This window comes from Zonotrichia albicollis, chromosome 2 (genome assembly GCF_047830755.1).
Source record: "Zonotrichia albicollis isolate bZonAlb1 chromosome 2, bZonAlb1.hap1, whole genome shotgun sequence".
Classification (NCBI taxonomy): domain Eukaryota; kingdom Metazoa; phylum Chordata; class Aves; order Passeriformes; family Passerellidae; genus Zonotrichia; species Zonotrichia albicollis.
In genome coordinates this window covers 115,169,347-115,189,724 of record NC_133820.1, presented here as the reverse complement: position 1 = coordinate 115,189,724, position 20,378 = coordinate 115,169,347, and the positions used below count along the sequence as shown (strand labels likewise).

The 20,378-nt window shown below is 47.9% G+C and overlaps 1 protein-coding gene across 1 annotated transcript in view; it reads left to right on the top strand.

The window, feature by feature from the left end:
- Window positions 1–20,378, top strand: part of CLPB (ClpB family mitochondrial disaggregase) — a 74,617-nt gene that overhangs the window by 42,813 nt on the left and 11,426 nt on the right. Inside the window, exons 6-9 of the mRNA XM_005487151.4 lie at window positions 3,251–3,348; window positions 9,374–9,488; window positions 16,213–16,290; window positions 18,649–18,704. Coding sequence (XP_005487208.2) covers window positions 3,251–3,348; window positions 9,374–9,488; window positions 16,213–16,290; window positions 18,649–18,704 — 347 coding nt within the window. The remainder of the gene's footprint in view (window positions 1–3,250; window positions 3,349–9,373; window positions 9,489–16,212; window positions 16,291–18,648; window positions 18,705–20,378) is intronic.

Below are 20,378 nucleotides of genomic sequence, written 5' to 3'. Positions count from 1 at the left end.
ATAACAAGTGATGGACAGGACAAGAGGAAATGGCCTCAAATTGTGCCAGGGGAGGTTTACCTTGGTTATGGGGAAAATTCCTTCCCTTGAAGGGTTGTCCAGCCCTGGCACAAGCTGCCCAAAGCAATGGTGGAGTCCCCATCCCTGAAAGGGATGGCCATGGTAGTTGTGGCACTTGGGGGCATGGGTTAGTGGTGGCCCTAGCTGTGCTGGGGCTATGGTTGGACTCAATGGTTTCAGAGAACTTTTCATACCTAAAATGGTCTGTGATTCTGTCCCTATTGAATGGCTTTGTAGTGGGAGAATGGCTTTCCCTGACTTTGGTGACTGAAGCAGTGTAGTCTTCTGTGCCAGAGACTTGCACAAGCCCTCAGTTTCCACCTCCACCATATTGTACCTTCTGGACACCAGAGAAGGAAGATGGGAGACATTGAACATTTTGGCATCTTGTCTTTCCATAACACAGGTCACCACAGGCCACTGCTGCTGCCCAGTGGCATCAGACTGGGGGTGTATCATGCCAGTTCTCTGTCTCCACACCCACTGCTGGGAAGAGCTCAGGACCCAAACACTCGGACAGAGGCTGCCTGTGGGTGTGCCCAGGAACAGGAGGTTTCACACCATCTGGCTGGGCTGTGAAACAAGGTCCTCAAGGTCCTTTCCTTGTGCCAGTAATTGGGGCTTTCTCAAGCTGTGATCTGTCCCCTCTTCGGAGCAGTGTCATTCTCTGGTTGTCCCTATGAGACTCCAATGCCACTGTGTGCCCTGTCCTGTCTGTTAGAAGTGTGAACCTTGCTCTGCCTGCAGAGCTCAGATCTGCTAGTGTTCTGCCCTGACAGGATGGAGTGACAAGAGCAGGGTCTTGGGGCTGCCGAGGACACAGGGAGCATCACTGAGATGTTTCTCCAGGTTCTGTCTGTGCCCTTTGGCATCCTCCTTATCCCCCTGCCATCTCTCCCTCCTCCTGCCATCCCCATCCCTACGCTGACAGCAGTGGGGGACCTAAGTACCAGTATCCGCTGTGTCGCCAGCTCTATTGACAGTTATCCAGAATCTGAAGGAATTCAAGACAAATTGTTAAGAGGATGGAGTTAATAAAATTTGAAAAATTGAGGCCTGTCACTCCACTAAACTTTTTTCGATCCCACTGACAGAAACATATTTCCCCAATGAGTGACCTTCTGCAGCTGCTGCAGCGCCACAATGCGGGGCGGGTGCAGGGAGAGAACCCCCACGCTATTTATCAAATATTATCAGCCAGGGCCTTCTAATATGAGCATGGAGGGTGGGAGGAGGCCACGGGCTCATACAGCCTGAGGTGCTGCCCAGGTGTCCATCTCCAGTTACAGACAGCGAGTGGGAGGTGACAAATTGCCTTCTATTAAGTCGCGGAAGGTTGACGTCCCCTTGGATACTGCTGCAGCCTGTGGCACAGGGTGGGAGAGGGCAGGAGAGGAGGTGGGGATGTGGAGTGGGGTCAGCCAGGGCACCGACAGACCAGTGGCCACTTTTACCTTCTATTAGCAAGCCAAGTGATACTGTTATTTATGGCAGCATAATATTTTATTGCTGCCGGTACTCGAGGTTGGAATCGACCAGTTATAGGAGTCGGGTTCTATCAATTATTGCAGCAATTAGTCAAGTCGTCAAAGCCATTAACAGGGGGATTAGGCCAATATTGGAGAGCCATTATTGATAGATCCAGGGCAAAGCCAAACAAGCCCTCCATCAGAAATGAAAGCACGCCTAGCCTCGAGTATGTCATCATTTGGAGAAGTCAGGAACGTGCCCCACTGGTCACTGACAGACCCAGGTGGGTTTTGTGTGTGTGTGGGGGGGGGGGGGGGGTGTCGTGGGAGGACTGTCTCTTTAATGTATATGGAGCAGCCAGCCCCAGCAGTGTGTAATCTCACCTGTCTTGATCATGGTCTTTATTTGTGAAGACAAGGCTTGCCATAGAAATTAGTCCATGTCAAATGTTTATGGAGCACATTTTTCATTCTGTAAGCAAATATAGTTCCTTGATGCCAAAGCCTGGGAATGGCTAATCTCTGCGGCTCTGCTCCCACCAACTCCCCTTGCTTCATTCATCTGTTCTGATTGCTGCTTGCCCTTACTGAGCACTCCTTGTGCTTTACACTGTCTCATGGCACAGAAGCAGCCTGGTCTGCCTCTGACAAGGTACTTGTCTCACTCCCATGTTTTCAGCAGGGTCACAGAATGATTCAGGCTGGAAGGGACATCAGTGGAGTCATCTGGACCAACTCCCCTGCTCAGGCAGGGGCACATTGCACAGAATTGCAGTGGAAGGATTGGAATAGAAGTCATCCCAGAACTGCTGAGCACAGTTATGGGGTCTTCCTCCACCAGATTGCTTTCCAAGGCTTGATGACTAGTGGGAGGGTCAGTTTCAGCACCAGTTTGGGGAGTTTGGGACCAATTTGAAGATTCATTCTCATAAACTCTAGCAGTTAGGAGCTGCTGTGGGGTCATGGAGTGCACCGGTGTTAGTGACAAGTCTCTGCCTTAGAGACAGCTCCTGAGATACTGAGAGTCAGAGATGAATCCCGAGACCTTGTTTGCCCCTCTGGCTATTGCCTTTACTCCTGTCTCCTGATATCACCGAGTTTCCCTCCCTGTACTTCCCATCACTGCAACCAGACCAGTTTGATACGGAATTCTCTTCTGCAACCCAGTGTATCTAGGAGGGAGAGCTCTCTCCATGCGTGTGTGTTTCTGTGGGGTGCCCATCCAACTCAGTCTAGCTCAGTCTCTGGGGTTTGTTGGTTTTGGGGTTTTTTTAATTATACTGCAAGGAAGGGTGTGATTTTCCCCCAGAAGTGCTCCAGGGGCTCGGTGGAGCAGCTGGTCCACAGGCAACAGCCAGCTCCAGCTTCAGCTCCCGCTGACACAGGCACTATATCCAATTGAAGCTGTAATGGTCCCATGTGGCTCCCACAGGACTGAGAGTGGGTGCTTTTGTGAGACTGTATTTCCTTCTGGTGACCATGTTCTCTCATGCCTGCACAGCAGCTCTTGGCTGACAAGCCAGCTGTTAGCAGTGACAAGCCCTTTTCTTCCTCCCTGGAGATCCATGCTTGTAACTGCTGCTTGTACATTCTGTCTTTCTGATCCAGACACTCTCCAGAGCAAAGGTTAGGAGGGGACACAGAGAGGATGTGCTTCCTGCTCCTTCTTCCCCAAGACTGAACTATGAGCTCCCGATCTTACTCATTTCTTGTGCTGTCAGGTGCCAACCCCCTGCAGAAGAATGAAATGGGACACACACCCCTGGATTACGCCCGTGAAGGGGAGGTCATGAACCTTCTGAGAGCATCAGAGGCAAAGGTGAGCCTGAGATTCTGGCCAGTTTGGGTTTCCTTTCCCACTACAGGAACAAATTCAAAGATGTCATGTGGATGTGGCATGTGGGGACATGGGTTAGTGGTGGCTTTGGCAGTGCTGGGTGAGCAGCTGGACTTGATGATCTGAAAGCCCTTTTCCAACCCAAATCATTCTATGATTCTATGATTTTAGGGTGCAAGCAATGGAAGGCCACCTTAGCACCCCTACAGCTCCATCCTTTTCCAAAAGAAGTCTGTAAAAATTAAGAACATGATGCATAAGGAAAAGCATCCACTTCTGTAGTATTTTAACTGTGGCTGTGCCCACCTCTTCCAAGTTACCATTTCTCACTCAGGAGTGACCTGCCCAGGATCAGTAATGCTGCTCTGTAACCCCTGGATGCAGTAAAATCCAGAGCCTGTTTTTACTGTATTTTCTGAAACTGTCTGTCGATCAGACTGGGCTGAGAATCAGAGTCCAGCTATGGCCTGAGATCCAGGTGTTCATGTGCACCAACCTAAGTTAGAAGGCACCCATTTCCATGGTGGGATCTCATCCCTTCAGCCTCCATGTCCCATTTGCTTTAAAGAAGGAAAAGAAACACACTTGCCATCATAGTTCCAATAAAAATGCCAGGAATCAGTACATTTGTGGAGTAGTGGGCTACTAGACAATGAGAGATCTGCAGCTAGATCTCAGGGATTTAAAATTCCTGGGCAGAGGCCTTGTTCAGTGAATTATCAATGGGTAGGAGAGGCCATCACAGCAGTGGCAAGTGATGCCTCATCTCTGTAAGTGTTCAAGGCCGGACTGGATGGGGTTTGGAGCAACCTGGTCTAGTAGAAGATGTCTCTGCCCATGGGAGGGGTTGGAACTGGGTGAGTTTAAGGATCACTTCCAACCCAAACCCTCCTGTGATGCCTTTTGAGCATCATCTCTCCAAGCAGCACAGATCAGCTAGGGCAGGACACTCCCAGATAAGGGGCATTCCCTTGTCACCAGACCACAAGAGCAGGAGCTGAGCTACAAGGGGACCAAGTTTGTTCCTGGCTGCAAAGTTCCTCTGACATTGTGTACCTCAGTGTTTGTTCTATGGGTTTGGAATTTAAACTTGCATGCTATAGACCTGAGGCTAAGAACTTGCCACAAGTGGAGGATGAAGGTAATTAAAACTGTGTCAATTACTGCTCTGAGGAGGTATTACCATGAAATAAACCCACCAGGTGTCAACTGCTGCCCTGTCTGTGCTCTCCTCTTAAAGTCAGCACTCAGGCAGGAGTTCAAAACCACATTCCCCAGTGCTAAATAAACCTCTGTCCTTAGTAGGAACAGAGTGATCTTTCCTCTGGGGCTCTCCATACTCCTTCCTGGCAAAGGAAATGCTGCCATGGCTGTCCTCTCTGGTCCTGATGGCTGCTTTTGTAGCCAGTATGTGGTCACTGTGGCAGCTCTGAGAGGTTTTCATAAAATCATGAAGGAAGAAACCTTAAAGTTCATCTCATTCCACTCCACTGCCATGGGCACGGACGCCTTCCACTAGACCTGGTTGCTCCAAGCCCCATCCAACCTGGCCTTGAACACTCCCAGGCATGGAACAGCCACAGCTTCTATAGGCAATCTGTGTCAGGGCCTCACCACCCTCACAGGGAAGAATTTCTTCCCAATATCCCATCTAATGCTGCCCTCTCTCTTTCAGGGGGAAGCCATTCCTCCTTGTCCTATCCCTCCACACCCTTATTCAGTCACTCTCCAGCTCTCCTGGGACCTTTTAGGCCCTGGCAGGGGCTCTAAAGTCTCCCTGGAGCCTGCCCTTCTCTGGGTATGCACCCCTAGCTCTCAGCCTGTCTCCAGAGCAGAGGTGATCCAGTCCTTGGAGTACCTCCATGTTCATCAGCTTCATTATCCATTATCCCTCTCAAGCATGGCTGCATTTATGAGAAAACACTCCAAGGGAAGAGGTTCATGAGCACAGCACCCGCAGAACCAAACCTTGGCATAAAACTTGCAAAGAGTGACTATGTATTTCACCTTACAGAAAAAATAATTTGAAATACTAAAGGAAAACAGGATATAAACTGATCAGCCCAGATGATGTCAGGGACATGAGCTAAGCTGTGATAGCTTTGTGCAGGTCTGGAGAGGGGTTCTTCCATAGGAAGGGCCAGACAAATCTTGAGGTAATTCTTGTGGGTTTAAGAAAGGTTAAAATGAGCTTTTACTGTTCCAAACTCCACATGGAAGGTTGTGGCCAGATTAGCCAAGAGCCAACTTTCAAATAACCAAAAGAGACATTTTTCTCGTGAAATGTGCTTAAACCAGCAACCTGAGGATGGTCAGGATGGAAAAAGAAGCATGTGAGTCACAGCTGGAGACTTGTTTTCTTGGAAAGGCCTATCAAAGGGGATGGCTGGGATGAAGTGGACACCAGCTCCTGGTCAGGAGGTCTCACACTGCTGCTTCCAGAAGGGAAAGGGCAACTGTATGCTCTTCCTAGCTGAAATATTCCTTAAAAATCCTTTATCAGATACTGATGAAGACAGGGAGATCACCAGAGGGGTCTGATAGGGTGCAAAGAGGAGCTGAATGGCAAAGACAGACTTGCAAGAGCCAAGCTCAGTCCAGGCACTGCTATCCCTCCAGGGACAGAGGAAAGACACCAGTTTCAAGTGCTTTCCCTCCCTTTTAGTCATAGATACAGAAGTGCTTATTTTAATTTCTTCAGACTGTTTAGCACTGGAAACCAGCTGAGGAGTCCTCAACACTAGGCAAGTGTGGTCTAAGCTCAGGAAAAGCACACACAGAGTTCTGGTTTGGATTTTTTTTTTTTTTAAAGAATAAAGGAAATCAAAATAAATTAAAAATACATATGAAAACTCCTTGTTATTCTGTCACAAGGATATGTAAATAAAATCTATGGGATATGTCCATCCCGTAATAGTTCTGCCTATTCATTCTCTAGCAGTGATTAAAATGAGCAATAAATTCTCAAAGACTCTCAGTGGAATGTGGCTGCTGGGGAGGATGAAACCCCGGGAGCACCAGTTTCCCCCCAGCTGAATATTCATCACAGGCTGGCTTGGCAGTCTGCTGGTTTATATACAAGTACAATCATCTTCCTCAGGAACAGCTCCAGAGATATATTTCCTTTCTCTCCTTCAACTATTACTTAAGCATAAAAACCAAGGCAAGTTTCAAACTGTTCAGGGCAGGTTTCCTTATTGGTGCTGGGCTCAAGAGAGCATTTACCCCAGCAGATAATTCTACCCCTCCTGCTCTTAAAGAGTTCAGTTATTTTATTCTCCACTTTTCTTCCTTAAAACAACATGTGCTGGCAGTCCAGAAACCCCCTGTGTCCTGGGCTGATCCCACAGCATGGGCAGTAGGTGAGGTGGGGATTTTGCCCCTCTGCTCCACTCAGGTGAGATCCCACCTATAGAGCTGCCTCCAGTCCTGGGGCTCCCAACATCAGAAGGGTGTGGAGCTGCTGGAACAAATCCAGAGGAGGCCACGGAAATGCTCTGAGAGCTGGAGCCCCTCTGCTCTGGAGACAGGCTGGGAGAGTTGGGGTGTTCAGCCTGGAGAAGAGAAGGTTCCAGGGACACCTTAGAGCCCCTGCCAGTGCCTAAAGAGGCTGCAACAGAGCTGGAGAGGGACTCTGGACAAGGACCTGGGGGGACAGGACAAGGGGGAGGGGTTTCACACTGCCAGAGGGCAGGGTTAGATGGGATATTGGGAAGAAATTCTTCCCTGTGAGGGTGGTGAGGCTCTTGACACAGATTGTGCAGAGAAGCTGTGGCTGCCCCATGCCTGGAAATGTTCAAGGCCAGGTTGGATGGGGCTTGGAGCAACCAGGTCTAAGTGGAAGGTGTCCCTGCCCATGGCAAAGGGGTTGGAATGGGATGGTCTGTAAGGTTGCTTAAGATCATCCTTCTGTGACTCCGTGACTACCATGCCCACAGTGACAGGCAGACAGCTGTTATCATCTGCCAAAGCATAGATTGAGTCCTTCTCTTTTTAAAAATTAAGATTTCTGATGCTTTTGGCCTTGCATCAGGAAAACTTCTTAACCCAGTTGAGTGCAGAAGTCTGGTTGCCTCCAACATGAGAGTAGAGCAGTGCTCCCTGCATGGCTCTCCAAGCAGGTAGCACCACTGTGCTCCACTTAAGTGCTGATGCTGAGCCAGGCAAGGATCATCAGGACAAGGGAAGATCTGCTGAAGGGTGAGGACACAATCCCCACCAACACCACTGCACACCACAAAGTGAGAAGGTGGGAGCAGCTAGATGTGTATGGAGAGGGGAGCAGATGAGAGAGGAGTGGAAGTTTGTGTCTTATGTAAATTCCAGGATTAATGGGGCTTCTTCTTGGAGGTTCTGTCACCAGTGGATCTAAAATACGTTTTTCTTGGTGGGTTTGCTTGTCCTGGTGTCCCCTGTACAGTGCAAGCTAAGGGAGATGCTCAGGATGCTCCAGGCCAGCGGCATGACCCAGCCAGGAGCTGTGCTAGCACTTTCTGGCCCAATGAGTAGCTGGCCTGTGAGTGCAGGGCTCTCCAGAACAGGTCCTGAGCAGAAAATGGTACTTGTGCACAGGACTTGTACTGTGTCAGTTCTCCAAGGACAGAGGGAGAGGGCATTGCAGAGCATGGGTATTCCTTCTCTTCCTGCACATCTTACCCACGCTCCATAAACCCATGGGAATCATTGGGTGTCCTAACATCACTGATCACATTCCTGCATCTTCCAAAAGGCCAGAGAGGAGGGAGAGAGAAAAGATTTGTCAGGATCCTACAGACACAGACATATGGTGAGGTCGTACCCAGTGCCGGGGGGATCGGCACAGGCAGGATGTCTGTCCCAGAGCTGCTCCACTGGGATCTGCAGGGAAGTTATTGCTCTGTGTGAGGATCAGGGCTCATGGCATCTCTTGTACACGTGAGACTGATAGCACTGGCCAAAATTGGATTGTTCACTATTTATTATTTTTTAACTTCTGTCAGAATCGCTGCTAGCCCAAGAGATGTCAGCAGCCTGGCTGGGGGTTATCCACTCCAGCTCCAGCTGGATCCTGCTGCAGCTTTGGCACCTGCCTTCTGGCTTTGCTGAGGGTTTTTCCCCTTAGTGAGATGGATTCAATGACAGGGACACTGTTCTGTGGGTGCAGTTACTCACTTGGCAAACCCCATGGGATCTTTGTGTTCTGTCTTCATCTGAGTCTGCCTTTGGGGGATGGATCTTCCCAAGGCAGCAGTCTCAGTTGGGAATGTCCAAGCTCAGGTTGTGGCAGCCTTTCTAAAGATCTTAGAATCACAGGTTTTGGGTTGGAAGGGACTTTACAGCTCACCTAATTTCACCCCCCTGCTGTGGGCAGGGACACCTTTCACTAGACCAAGTTGATCCAGGCCCCATCCAACCTTGCCTTGGACACTGCCTGGGATGGTGCAGCCACAGCTGCTCTGGGAAATCTGTGCCAGAGCCTTACCACCCTCACAGGAAATAATTTCTTCCCAATATCCCATCTAATCCTCAATGGGAAGCCATTCCCCCTTGTCCTGTCACTCCATGCCCTTGTCCAAAGTCCCTCTTCAGCTCTCTTGGATGTAAGGCACAGTGATACTCTGCCATCCCTGCAGGATCTGGTTGGAGTCTTTGAACAGGAAATGATTGGAGGGTAGGAAGACAAATCTAGGTAGAACAGTCATGATTTTATCTCCCAAAATAAACAGCACCTAATGGTTAAGAGCTGTTGAGCAGTGCCATTGTTCCCTCTTTGTCACCAGTACAGAGGTAGCACAGGGTCTGGTTTCCCGTCAGCAGAGCAGGATCCCTATTCCCACTCACCCCAACTTCCATTCCATGACAGATGCAGAAATTTCCTCTTGCTAGGGCTGGAGCATCCAGACAAACTGCATCTGCCCTGGGGATGCTCTGGCTCCATGTGAGAGGGATCCCCATACAGGGCTCTGACATCTGTGTAGTGACCCAGTGCTCTGTCAAGTCTCTGATCCCTGTTTTCCTGCCTTCACAGTTCCAGGAGGAGCAGCGCAGGAGGGAGGTGGAGGAGCGGCGGAGATTCCCACTGGAGCAGCGGCTGAAGGAGCACATCATTGGTCAGGAGAATGCCATAGCCACAGTGGGGGCAGGTAGGACCCTTCACACGCTACCAGCTCTGCCCTCCACACCTGCTCCACTGGGGAGAAAGCTGGTGCCTCAAGCCTTGATCTGAGGCTGCCTTGCAAGGTTGCTGGAGAATTCACAGTGGATCCCCCATCCGTGGAAGTGTTTAAAGCCAGGTTGGATGGGACTTCAAGCAATATGGAAGGTGTCCCTGCCTATGGCAGAGAGTTGGAATGAGATGAGCTTGAAGCTCCCTCCCAACACAAACCATTCTGCGCTTCTATGTAATCAGGGCTCTGACAATCTGGGCTGGGTTTGACTGGCCAGTTCAAAACCTCTGGATCCTGTCAATAATTCCTGACCCATCCGTGCATCCCAGTTAATTCCTGAAAATGGGACAGCAAAATAAGAGCTGTTGAGGCCAGGGCAGAATCACAAGGAACGTGCTGTCAGAAACACAAACCCTTTGCTTTTAGTTAACAAAGAGGAGCCCAGTGTGGGCTGGGAGCTGAGAAGGAGCCGGGAAGGAGCTGGGAAGGAGTCTACACTCCTGCAAAAACAACAGCCACCCTGTGTGTTCAGAGAACGACTGTGCCTGGGGGCAGCAGCCCGGCTAATTGGGGAGCTGTGATTAATGGGCAGTGCCTGTTCCTGACACAGGTGGCGTTTCTGCGCATTAACGTCCTTGCCTTTATGGAGGTTTTTCTTATTGAATTATAGGGAATGTGCTTGATACCCCTACAGCCTCAGGATATTGGACCAAAAGGTAGTGGGAGACTTTCTGTCCCCTCCTCCCCCCCCCTTCCCTTCTGTCCAGTTTTTCTTTTCATTTTCTTTTCTTTTTGTTTTCTGTCCAGAAGGATGAATTTTAGGACAGGACTTTCTCTCTCAAGCACTTTCTCTCTATCTTTGCTATTTATTTTGTGCCCAGCTGGTTTTCCTGCTGCTTTGTGGACCCTGCATCCCTCCACTCTGTTCTCACCACTGCCATTTGCTGGTGAGCAGACCTGCCACACACCACATCTTCAGATCCACCAAGCCTGCCTGATATGTTTAATTTATAACTGGTGCCTTAATTGAATAATTGGATTTAATCCGTCATTCGGTGCATGATCCAAACAGTCTCCAGAGGGGCTTAGCCAGAATACAAAGGGAACGTGTGATCTGGGGTTAGAAACACAAGGTCTGGAGCAATGGGGATAGAATGGAGTCACAGAATTATGGAATAATTTAGAAAAACCCTCTAAGATCACCAAGTCCAGCTGTTATCCCAGCAACCCCCTGCAAGGGGATGCACCGGGAACGCTGGTGGAGAGCTCACTGCAGCCACAGCCCCAGCAGCATGGCATCACTGCCAGAGGGAAAATCCTTTCCCATTGCCTCCATAGGATGTATCCAAGCCCTGCAGCACTCTTTTCTGATATGTGGAGCAGGACAGGACTGGGAGAAGGTGGATGATGGTTAACTGATGGTGACTGGGCATCTCCCAGCATGCAAGGTTTCTCCTGGTGCCTGACTGGTTGATAGTGGGAGGCAGCTTGGCCACCCCCTTGAGTGAACTGTAGATCTTCAGTTCATCTTAACAAAATATCCATTAAATATTCCATCTCCTGACATCAGAAACAGGCAGGTCATTGCTGCCATCTCAGGAACTGCTGGGGTTCTCTAACTGGTACATACAAATGAGCAGCTAAAAGGCTTAGGGTTGTGTTTCCAGGCACTTCCATAAATGGTTGAGCTCTGGATCTGATTAGGGCTGCTTTGCCTTTTCACTGGAAGATGAGGAGGCAGAAGGGATCAGCAACATCTCCTCTCTGAAGTTATAAGCTAAAGGAGGCATTTTTCCCAAATATATATATATGTGTAATTTTTTTTGGTCTAATATCCTAAATATTATGCCAGGTAAAGAATATATTTTTTTATATGGATATACCATGTTTGCTGGTTAGTACTCACTTTGATGTAGGGTGGTTCAAACCCACCACTTCCCCTTTCCAGAGGGAATAAACCTTGATAGTTGAAGCAATCTGTTCCAGCTCTTCCTGAAGTTGAATAAGGAGCAAGGAAGGAAGAGTGTTGTTTATTCTTCAGGATTTTGAAGGAAGGGTAGTGCAGGAAAATCTATGTTTTAATGATAAAATTCCCAATTTTAGCAGCTATGATATTGAAAATCAGTCAGTGTTTCAAAACTGTAGGGAAATAGATGAGAAGGACTATCATCCTGCTCTGGTCCAAAGGAAACTGGGGTTATTTTGGACAATATAGGATCCTTTATGAGGGCTGTTTTTTGGTGTGTGTTGCTGCCTGCAGGTCAGGTGAAACTTTGCAAGGACACAGCTTTGATCTAATTTGGGGTTCCATAAGCCTGAGCCACCAGCAGCAGGGCTGGAAGAGAGCTTCTTTGGGAATGCTGCAGACCCTGGAGCAGCAGTGCAGTACCTGGATGGAAGCAGTGATCCCAGGATGGGTTTGGCCCCAGAGCCTTCGCCCTGCGGTACCCCAAACCCGGACGGGCCGAGGAGCCCCGCAGAATGAATTGATTTGATAAATGGACATTTATTACACTCACAAATTGGCTGAAACCAATTTCAGTCACATCAAGTGCTGATAACTGCTGGGGTATTGATTTGTGTAAAGTAATACAGTGAATTTATCAGTTCAATAGCGGGCTGAAGGGCCTCTTGGAGACGCAGGGCTGCAGTCACACTGTTACAGATGGACGAAATAAAGCGAGAGCACGGCAGCAATGCCAGGAACAGCTCCACAGAAGAAGGCCCCAGCGTCATCATCATCAGGCTCTTGTTCTGGACATTGGGGCTGAGTGTCATAATGAGATTTCAGCGCAGCAGTGTGACCTCCCTCCTGGTATTTATTTATTTATTTATTTATTTATTTATTTATTTATTTATTTATTTATTTATTTATGCCAGGAGGAAGGAAGGGGGCAGCTTTCCCAGAGGCAGAGCATGGATTTCATGCTTGGGTGACAATGAAGAGCGGTCAGCGTGGCCAGCAGCTGCTTTGGCAGTGCAGACTCCAAGGAGAAGGGTGCTTCTGTGGCTTTCCTAGCTGAGATTTTCATCCTTGGAACTGGTACTGATGTTCTGCTTTGGCCCAGGATGGGGCTTCTGTTCTACTGCTGAAGCTGAACACTGCACTGGACAGCCTGAGAGAGCTTCCTGCAGCCCCAGTGGTAGAACCTAGGGACTGGTGTCCCTTCCCTAGAGATATCCAGATTTTTTAAGTTTTTCCTAACTTCAAGGGTGCTCTGTGCTGGAATAGCTCATCATTTTCAGGCTGCTTGTAGAAAAGCATTTACACCTCTTCACTCTGTTGATCTGTTTAAGCTGCTGACTAGTGAGGGTGGAACAGTTTGGCTTAGAAGAGTCCTTAAAGCCCATCTCATTCCAACCCCCTGACACGGACAGGGACACCTTCCATTAGACCAGGTCACTCTAAGCCCAATTCTAGCCTGGCCTTTCAGGCACAACTTTTCTTGGCAACCTGTGCCAGTGCCTCACTAGCCTCATAGGAAAGAATTTATTCCTAAATATGATGTTCAGCATCTTCTGACAGAGATCACGTGCTGAATCTAAGCTCTGACTTTACGGTAGTTTTTTAAGGGATGCTTTATATCCCTGGAGTTGCTTTGAGTATTTATCCATAAACTCTGGCATCCTGCTGCAGAGGGGAGGGGAACAAGGCAGCACTTAACCCCACTGTCTTTGGACCCTGAACGTGCTTGACCCTGTGAGTGGTCACTCCATGCCCCAAAGCAGAAGTTTATTACTTTTATTACCATTATTATCTTAGCTGAGATAGCTGCAGGAATTATTGGCGGTTGTGTTACTCCCCATCAGTTTTTATGAAATTTCTCACCCCAGGTGTTTGACCTCTCGTTCATTGCTGTAAAGGGTTGAGAAGGAACATGTGCAGTGCTGGGAAGGGCATACAGAGGGATGCAGCAGAGACCCTTCCCTGCACCTCCCTGTCAGGTGGCTGTTTCCAGGGCTGACTTGGCCAGGGAGCAGCTGAAGGACAGGATGGGATTCCCACCAGTCTTTGCCCAGGATTTTGAACAGAATCAGATTGCTGGCTACAGCCAAGCTGGTCTGTCATGCTGATATGCCCAGGCAGAGTGAGATGGAGCCAGGCACCAGCCAGTGCTGCATCTGGCCTTGGCCCAAGCTAATTAAGCCTTGGCAGGAGTCAGGACTCATTAGCATGGCCAAGGGGACAGGTAATGCATCTGCCTGTGCCCAGGCAGGGAATGGCAAGTCCTTGAGGCACTGGGGTTCAGCTCCCACTAAATGCACAATCCCAGCACTCAGTCCCATTTCTGAAGGGGTTGGAACTGTGGTCTTTAAGGTCCCTTCCAACCCACACCCTTCTACAGTTACATGATTCTACATGCCTTGGATTTAAGGTTACATTGGGGATTTTTTTTGATGTTTGGACAGTGATGCAAACCTTCATCTTCATCCTGAGCTACCACTGCCTTTTGGGAGGCCCTTCTGAATTTCCCTGCAGACTTTACAGGGATTAGAAATTCAGTTCCCACTCTCTTCCTAAGTGGCTGCAGTGGTTAATCACCTTTGTTATTAAAACTGTTCTGCTTTATTTGTAGTTTGATCTTCTTGCTACAGCCCCTGGAGCACCTTAATTTTCTCTGTCGCTGAGAAGTTCAGTGCCTTCTTGGGGAGATACTTAATGACTGTGGTCAGGTCACTCCTCACACCCCTCATCATTAACCTCAGCTCATTGATTTGTTCTTGTAGTGAGGCTTTGCTCACTGGATCTGCTGGCTCCCCTGCTACCTGGGTCTCCTGGAATACAAGCATGGACTCTGAGGAACAAGGTTTCATGCAGGTCTTGCAGCTCCAAATTCCCATGAGACCCCTCCATGCATCTCTGAACTCCAGCTGCTGGAATATCTGACTTGAGCTGCTGCTGTTTAACTTCTTCCCAATGTGTCCCTGCTGGCACAGGCAGCATTTCCATGTCAGGCTGTAGCCTGTGACATTCCATTTCTTATTATTTGCAAAATGGAAATATTGTTTAAATATTTTTATATGCAAATCTTTTTTGTGCAAAATGGCACTATTTATTTCCCATGTCAGTTTGTTCTCCTGTGCAGGAAGAACTCGTGGCATGCTATGCCTAGAATGCCTTTTTTTAGCTGTCTTCTATTTACCACACCCCATCAAGAAAAGGGTTTTATGGACTGACTTTGAGATTGAATTTAAGAATTCTGCAGTTTTAAAATCCACTCTTGTGCCCTTCTGCCAGCTCAGGGAAGAAAACAAACCCACAGCTCCCCACAGAGCCAGCCAGTGCCTCATTCAAGGGAGACACAGGACTGAGGCACAAGGACAGAGGCTGAGGCCCAGGATAGCGGCCAGAAGAAGATGAGGGAGCTGTGTTTTGAGGGTGACAGTCACAAAGAGAAGTGGGTTTATTCTTTCTTGGCTTTATTCCTGTTTTTGCTGTGGACACCACTGAAAGGCAGCAGAGGCTGAGCTTTGCCATGCCATGTGCAGCAGCATTCCAAGAGCTTTAAGCCACAGCTCTCCCAGTGTTTTCCTTCTGCTCATCCCACCTCCAATGCTGCTGTTTTCCCTCAATTTCCACTTTCAAATTCCTTGTCAGTTACAATTTTTGAGCATCTTGCCATTTTCATGCGCTGCTTCCTAATGTACCACATTTTGGGTTCAGCTGGATCTGGGGGTGCCATGTGCCACTCAGGAGACCTTGCTGGGTCTGAGGGGTCCTGAGACTGTACATAGTGCATGTTCTCTTTTACAAAACACCTTACAAGATTTACAGGCTGGATTGAAGTACTGCAGATAAAGCAGAAAGGCTGGGATGTCAGTTAATCTCTCACATTGAACTGGAAGCTGGTCTGATCCAGGGAAACCACTTCTGTGTTTCAGAGACCAGATCCAGCCTGCAGAGGGAAGAGATTTGATCTTTTGGCCTCAAAAGCAGTTCCTCCTCCTTCAAATAAGCCCAGTGCAATGATGTTACTGGTCACAGAGCCTGAGGCTGCTCTGGGGGGCTGGAGAGTACCTTGGGGAGCCCTGGGCACCCATGGGGATAGGAGCTATCACCCACTCTGCACAGCAGATCCATGTCTGTCCTGAGAAAGGGCTGTGCTGGTCAGACTGGGAGTTTGGGAAGGAATCAGGGCTCTTGCCTTTTGTAAAATTTTCCACTGGTATCTCACCCAGGATGCACTTGGATGCTGCTATCCAGGGAGGCACTGAGATAATCACCACACTTTTCCCAATCCTTGCACCAATTCAGAGCATTTGTGACCTTCAGCCACCTATTCCTTCCCATTCCATGCCAGAAATAACCTATAAACCTCTTCAAAACTGATGGTTTTTCCTCACAGAAAGGTTGCACTTGGGAGCTGGCGAGGCAGAGCGCCTCTCCATCCCTCTGTCCATCCATCCATCCTTGTCCCCCCCCTCCACCATCTCCCTGGCAACGCTGAGTGCACATCCTGGAAAACTTTATCCGAAATCTGCTCTGGGCAGCTTTCCAAATCCATGCTAACCTTATTAGGTGTCTCTGGGGCCTTGGCTAGCTAATCAAATTAGAGAGCGCTAATGGCAGGGAGGACTGGGAGTGGGTAGAGAGCAGTAAAACATAGTGTATACTTAGTGATAATTACACTTGCTTTGTGGCATTGATTTATATGCTTCCCCCCTCCTCTTTTTTTGTTTTCATTGTCTTCAAATGCAGCGATTCGGAGGAAGGAAAATGGCTGGTATGATGAGGAGCACCCGCTGGTGTTTCTTTTCTTGGGATCATCTGGAATAGGTAACATTTGGGTTGTGGGGAGGGGGATGGAGAGCCCTGAGGAGAGGGGGTGGAAGCTGTTGCAGGGCTGCAGGGTCTGAATGAAATACCAGTTAAACACACTGTCATCTTTGAGCAGGTCACCCATCCTCCAGCAGGGTGACCCCAGCTGGACACCAGCACACACAGGCACATCCAGCCTCATGCTGAGTTATCCCACAGGACAGCCCCCCTTCCAAGTCTCAAAAAGGAGCAGTTTTCAGAGTAAAAGTATTACTCTAACAACTTTCTGGTGAAAACCCCTCTATTCCAAAGGGAATGCTGGGATAATAGTAGAAATTTGCTGCCTGCAAACTTAATCTCTGCTCATTTGCTCCTGTGGGCACAGATTGCTTTGGAATGACAGGATTTTATTGACACCGATAAGATTTGTCCTCCAGCCCAATCAAATGCCACATGACAGCTGATCAGTTCATGAAATGGTCCAAATGACTTTTAGTTGTGGAAAAAACCCCAACAAAACAGCTTCAAAGTAACTGATCTGTGACATTTGGAATAACCTCAGGGCTTCTCCTGCCTCCACTGCCTCCCAAAGGGCTCCAGAAGGTGCTGATGCTCCAGTGCTGGAGGGGTTAAAGGGGCACAGGTGAGATTTTGCTCCTGCTGCAGAACAGTACCAGGCCAAGCATTAACTACAAATAAGTTGCTATAAAATCAGGATAAAATATTTTTGATACTTCATTGCCCTGCTAGAGCATATCTAAAGATTCAGGGATGTAAATTGTTGGCTCTTCCACTCCCATGAACTCCTCTTCTCTTCTCTTCTCTTCTCTTCTCTTCTCTTCTCTTCTCTTCTCTTCTCTTCTCTTCTCTTCTCTTCTCTTCTCTTCTCTTCTCTTCTCTTCTCTTCTCTTCTCTTCTCTTCTCTTCTCTTCTCTTCTCTTCTCTTCTCTTCTCTTCTCTTCTCTTCTCTTCTCTTCTCTTCTCTTCTCTTCTCTTCTCTTCTCTTCTCTTCTCTTCTCTTCTCTTCTCTTCCCTTCCCTTCCCTTCCCTTCCCTTCCCTTCCCTTCCCTTCCCTTCCCTTCCCTTCCCTTCCCTTCCCTTCCCTTCCCTTCCCTTCCCTTCCCTTCCCTTCCCTTCCCTTCCCTTCCCTTCCCTTCCCTTCCCTTCCCTCTCATCTCTCTTTTTTCTCTCTTCCTTTTTTATAGGAAGCATAGTTTCTTGCATCCTTGCAGATCAGGAGCTCTGATCCAGCATCATCCAAAGTCAGCAAAGCTCAAACTGAAATCAAATGCAGAATTTTGACAGAGATTTATCAGGTGGAGCAGAGCACACCCCATGAATTCCTGTATTTGTAGCCCTTTTTTTGGTGATTTATTGATCTGACCCACCAGATCTATTGTCCCTGCAATGCAGCTGTGGTTAGATATACAATACTCCAGTAAGAATGTACTTTTCTCCCTAATTTCCTTTTAAAAACACGTTGTTTTTTTCCTTTAGAATAGTTATTTCTGTCCCTGCTCATTTATTTTTCAGTGTGCAAGTAAATCCTACAGGGATTCGTGTGCAGTGCACTGCTGACAAGTGTGACCCCCCAGAGAATCCATCCTCCAGAGGGGTGACTGGCTTCACCTCAGCTTTGCTGGTGACCCCAGGAGCCAAAATTGGCCCAATCCTTCCCCTGATCAGCCTGACAAAGCCAGCAGTGTCATGCTGGGGGGTACCAGCAGGGAAAAGAAGTTTTCTGGCATTCATTCTTAATAAAACTGCCTCTTCAATGAAATTTTTCCCCAGATGGATGGGCTGGGTGAACAGGACATGGCCTGGCATGAGTTGGTACATGTGTTCACCCTCAATAAATGCCTCAGGCCTCTGTAAATGCCTTCCAGGGTGGATTTACTCAATTCCTGATTGTTCCTAATGCAGAATTTTTTTACTGTCATCTTATATAAAGCAAACAAAAAACACCCCATTTCCTTGAAATTCTTTATTTGGAGATTACAAGGCATTGCACAAGGAACTTGAAATATTGAGGGTAAATATAGCAAGAAATCTGATCTATCCAATACAGCAAAACTCTGATCTATCAACATCTTTTTGTGGAAAAAATCAAGAGCTTTGTTCCCATCATGTGAGAGTCAATTAAAGCTGAGGGAGCCAATGCAGAGATGTCACTGTTCTAATGCATCTGTTCACCCTGCCCAGGCTGGGAACACCACTGAATGTGATCCTGGAGACAAAACAGCAATGCCACTTCCCAAGGAAAATCCATGTATTGGTTGCAGGAAGTGCCAGCCCTGGTGTTAGCAGAGCTGATGGACAGACAGAAGATGGACAGAGCTGGTTTAATGCAAGGGTTTTTTTCTCTCTCCAAAACAGGTAAAACAGAGCTGGCCAAGCAAACAGCCAAATACATCCATAAGGACATCAAAAAGGTAATGGCTCATCCCAGCTTTGTGCTGGCAGTAAAGGGATGCTGGGAGGATCATCAGGGGGTTCATTGTGTGGCTGTGCTGCCCTGAGAAAGGGCTTCTTCTGCACTGAGAGGGGCCTGTCAAGGTCATGGAGTCACAGGTCTGGGTTGGAAGGGTGTTTTAAGCTCATCCACCCCCCTGTCAAATGCAGGGACACCTTCCACTAGACCAGGTTGTTCCAAGCCACATCCAAATTGGCCTGGAACATTTCCAGGGATGGAGCAGCCAAGCTTCTCTGTGCAGTCTGTGCCAGGGCCTCACCACCCTCACAGGGAAGAATTTCTTCGATCTTCCCCTGCCCTCTGTCAGTAGCAAGCTGTTCCTCCTTGTCCTGTCATTCCATGCCCTTCTCTTGCAGCCCCTTTAGGCCCTGGAAGGATCTCTAAGGCCTTCTGGGAGCCATCTCTTCTCCAGGCTAAACACCCCCAGCTCTCCCAGCCAATCTCCATGGCCTCCTCTGGGCTCACTCCAACAACTCCACATCCCTGTGATGTTGGGCCCCAGAGTTAGAGGCAGCTCTGCAGGTGGGCTCTCACCTGACCAGAGCAGAGGGGCAAAATCTCCACTTGACCCTGCTGCTCACATGGTTGGGTCAGCCCAGGACACTGTCTATGCTCCTGTCTATGTTACCAGAATATTTGAATTGGAAAAATTTAAATGGATGTAACATTTGTACTTCCTGTTGAATTTTGCTCTAATTTTGACATCCTGTGTTGTGAACATTTTTTTTACCTCTATTACTAATATCACTGTAAGTTGTTAGAAGGATAAAATTCCAGAAATCTGTTTTCCATGTCCCCACCTCCATCACTTGTCATATCCTGCCAGTGTGGACTGTAGCAATGCAACATTGATTTTCTGCTCAAAACTTTAAGTGCTGAAGTGTTTGGTATCCAGGAGCAGTTTGAATTATTTAGTTTGTTACCCAGTGGTTAGATTTTAGAGAAGTTGGGTTGGAATTATTTCATGGAGGACGTGGTGGCTTTGCAGGAGAACACTTCAGTGGTGTCTGGGGTTTCTATTCCATTCTGTTCTATCGTATTCTATTCTATTCTATTCTATTCTATTCTATTCTATTCTATTCTATTCTATTCTATTCTATTCTATCCTGTTCTGTCCCATTCCATTCCATTCCATTCCATTCCATTCCATTCCATTCCATTCCATTCCATTCCATTCATTTCTCATCTGTTCCATTCTTTCTATTCTGTTTCTTTCCAGTCTATTCCAATCTATTCCATTCCATTCTGTCAGTTCTATTCCATTACAATTATTTCAGTCCATTCAATTGCAATGTATTCTACTCTTTTCTGTTCTATTCCATTCCAATATTCTATTCTATTCCAGTCAAATACGTACCATTCCATACCCATCTTTCATTCTGATCTGTTCTGTTCCATTTTATGCCATTCTATTCAATCCCAGTCTTCCATTCCATTCCAATGGAATTTTCTTCCATTCTTTTCTCCCATTCCATTCTGTTACATTACATGCTCTTCCATGTTTCATTTAAGCCTCTGCCTCCCTGTAAGAGGTCCTTAGCTCTGTCCCACATGGAGCCAGGGAAAAGAAGGAAAGACAAGCAGAGCTGTGCATAGATGAATCCCTCTTCCCCACATCCTCCAGCAGTGAATG